This window comes from Macadamia integrifolia, chromosome 3 (assembly GCF_013358625.1).
Source record: "Macadamia integrifolia cultivar HAES 741 chromosome 3, SCU_Mint_v3, whole genome shotgun sequence".
NCBI classification, from domain to species: domain Eukaryota; kingdom Viridiplantae; phylum Streptophyta; class Magnoliopsida; order Proteales; family Proteaceae; genus Macadamia; species Macadamia integrifolia.
Genome location: NC_056559.1, coordinates 28,683,014 through 28,686,047, shown reverse-complemented (window position 1 = coordinate 28,686,047; position 3,034 = coordinate 28,683,014). Strand labels below are relative to the sequence as shown.

General features: G+C 38.8%; 1 protein-coding gene across 1 annotated transcript in view; it reads left to right on the top strand.

Moving 5' to 3' along the window:
• Positions 1-2,225, top strand: part of LOC122072588 — a 9,081-nt gene extending 6,856 nt beyond the window's left edge. The window contains exon 3 of the mRNA XM_042636950.1: positions 991-2,225. Coding sequence (XP_042492884.1) covers positions 991-1,962 — 972 coding nt within the window. The 3' untranslated portion in view covers positions 1,963-2,225. The remainder of the gene's footprint in view (positions 1-990) is intronic.
• The last annotated feature ends 809 nt before the right edge of the window (positions 2,226-3,034 follow it).

Here is a 3,034-nt window from a genome sequence, read left to right as displayed (position 1 = left end):
TAGGTCTGAACATTAGTGGCTTGAGATTTAGTGAGACAATGATATAATTGCCCATTGCAGCAGCTTATCATCTCATCCCAAAAGTATGATGGAATTTGGAACTTATGTATTCAATGCTTCAAATTATCTTGCCAGATCTCTCAGAATAGGTACTACATGACTGTTACAAGCTACACTTTATTCCTTCAGCTTTCAGACCTTCTTAAACTTCCCCATGTAAAACCCCAGGTGATGTAGCCATGTGTGTGTCCTGAAAATCTTGTGAGAGAATGTGGCAATGTGCTCATAAGGATCCTATTGGAGCAGTATCCCAGAGGAAAGCATGCCGAGTAGCTGGCTAAAGCTTCTGATATGGGCAAAAGCATCCTTTCTTTCGTGTTCTCTCAAATTTGATAATTGGAAAGCTCAAAAAAATTATATTGCAGATTGCAGAAAGATGCCAGAGTCATGGGAAGAAGCAAGTGAAAGTGTGGAGATTTGATGTAACTCTGATTTGACGAGAATATTCTGGAGTCTGAATATTATAGTGTGAGTTGGAAGGCATATGTAATCTTAACATCGTTAGGAGCATTAAAATACTGGGCGAGCTACTTCTACATGGGAAATACATTTTGATCTTGAGCATCTGGTCACCCTGTAGTACAATTAAATAGTATAGTATATTAGTATCTAAAAAGCGCAGCGCATTTTTAAATATTCTCTTGTCCTACAATATGATTTTATTCATAGCCACAAAGTGTTCTTATCTCTAGCAGCTATGAAAGTGTTACCTGGCCTTGCAATTTTGTTTTCCTTTGATGTCATGCTAAAGAACTTTATATATTCATGCTAGTAGAGATTGGTATATTTGTCCATATATAGGGGGCTTGTCCTTTTCTTTTCTAATAAAGAGATCTCTTTTCATAGATAAAATAGCAAATATTCTGCATAAGTTAAAATGAAAACAAGGTAAGGTAAAAGGCAATTCATGTTCCACATTTTGTTGTATAGGTCATTGATAAGGCCGTACCTGCACTAGTAGACCTGGCAGAACTGTCAACACTGGGGGACCACAAAAAGCTTGGGGATTCAATTGTTAGTGCTCTCCAAGATTGTCTCCAAGCACAAGGAACAGGACGGCACTCCATTAGTAGCCACTCAAAAGAACAGATTGAAGAATTGCTGAATTCTAGACAGAGATTGAAATGGGAGAAGAGCATACCAAAGGAGGATCTCCGTATCAAACAGGCAGCAGCACTAGTTGTCAAGCTCGAAGGCAATTCACTTTTCTCTTCGGGAAACATATCTGGAGCTGCAACAAAGTACTCTGAGGCATTGGCATTGTGTCCAATGAGATCCAAAAAAGAGAGGGTAGTATTGTACAGTAATCGAGCTCAGTGTCGTCTTCTGTTGCAACAACCCTGGGAAGCCATAAGTGATGCTACACATGCACTTTGCCTCCATAACCCTCCTAATCGCCATGCCAAGAGTCTGTGGAGAAGAGCTCAGGCATATGATATGCTTGGTTTAGCAAAAGAAAGCCTTTTAGATGCCATTCTCTTCATAAATGAATGTTCCCAATCAAATGATCCTGACCTTTCCATGAGGCAAAATAAGGTTCCTGACTATGCAGAGCGGTTAGTTAAGAAGCAAATGCGAGCAGCATGGTTATTTAGAGATGCAGCTATCAAGCATGGGGGAGTCCATTGTGAAGGTGATGCAGGTGGCATCTATGGCCAGGATGCTGATGATTCTGAGTGGGAAACAGCAAGTGAAAGTGACATAGGAAATGATGGAAGGGCAGCAATGGGTGATGACGACAGTGAATGGAAAGATGATGATGAAAGAAAAGATAGATATGACAAGCCTTTGCTAAAAGGTACAGTTATTGAAAACTTCCTTCATTCTTTCATAAATCAGTTGAGATGGCAAATGCCATCTAAGAAAGAAATGTCAAGATGCATTGTGTACATGCTTATATAATAGAAGAAACCCAACTGAAAAAGAAACCTATTCTATGCTGGAAACTCAAAACAGTTAGGAAACTAAATCATACGTAGCTATCTCCTATTCTACCCAATAAAATAAAAGATTGCACATAATTACCCAAAATAGAAATGAATCCTAGATATCCTACTAGATGCAAATCAGATTTGGACCCCGTTCTCGGTCTGGGTTCTCAAACGGATTTGACCCGGTCTATGGAAGCATTACTGCATCAATGCAGGAGACTTCTCATGATGGTAGACTCAGCTAATGCCTTATCTAATTAGCTTTGCATCCTCTATTAGGCTTTTCCTTTTTTTTTTTTTTTTTTGGGAGGGGGGGGGTGTGGAATAAACATCTTCTATTAGATTTTTTTTTTCTTTGATTTGATTTGTCATTTTGTTTGCATCTACTGTGGATTTATTATTAATTAGATTGTTTTGTTGAACCCTAAGACTGGAACCCCAGATTCATACAAGAACCAATTCGTAAAGATAGAAGTAGAAAACAGTTGACCTTCAGTTCTTCAATGAACTGCTTCTGTTTCAAGGTTTCTTGGGTATTCTGCAATTTCAAGTGGAAATGTTGTCACAAATGATTCTTTAGATGATTTTCAGTAGTTTGGGTTTGCTGAATTATGTTTGTCCCCGCCCCATCCCAGTTTACAAGTGTTGCCAGTGATGTCTATAGACTAAGAATTTCAAGAGAAACTGGAAGTATTTGGTGCACATAGGCAATGCCAAGTTGCATGTTGCATATTTCTGCATTAAACTGTTTAGCGAAACTAAAGTGGAAGGTTCAATATGGTTACATCTCTTTTGTGTGAAAATCAAGTTGATCCAACATGAACAACAGCTGGATATTTGTCAAAAAAAAAAAAAAATCAACTTAAAAATGGGGATCAATTATAATTCATAAAGGTCCAGGTTGATAACCAATCAGTGGATGTCACACTTTTGGAGTCCTCCCTTTAACCAAATCCCAACCTCCGAAAACTTGTTTTGTACTACTTGTTCCTAACGCTTCAGTAACCAAACCACCACCCCCCACACCTCTCCCCCACCCCCCC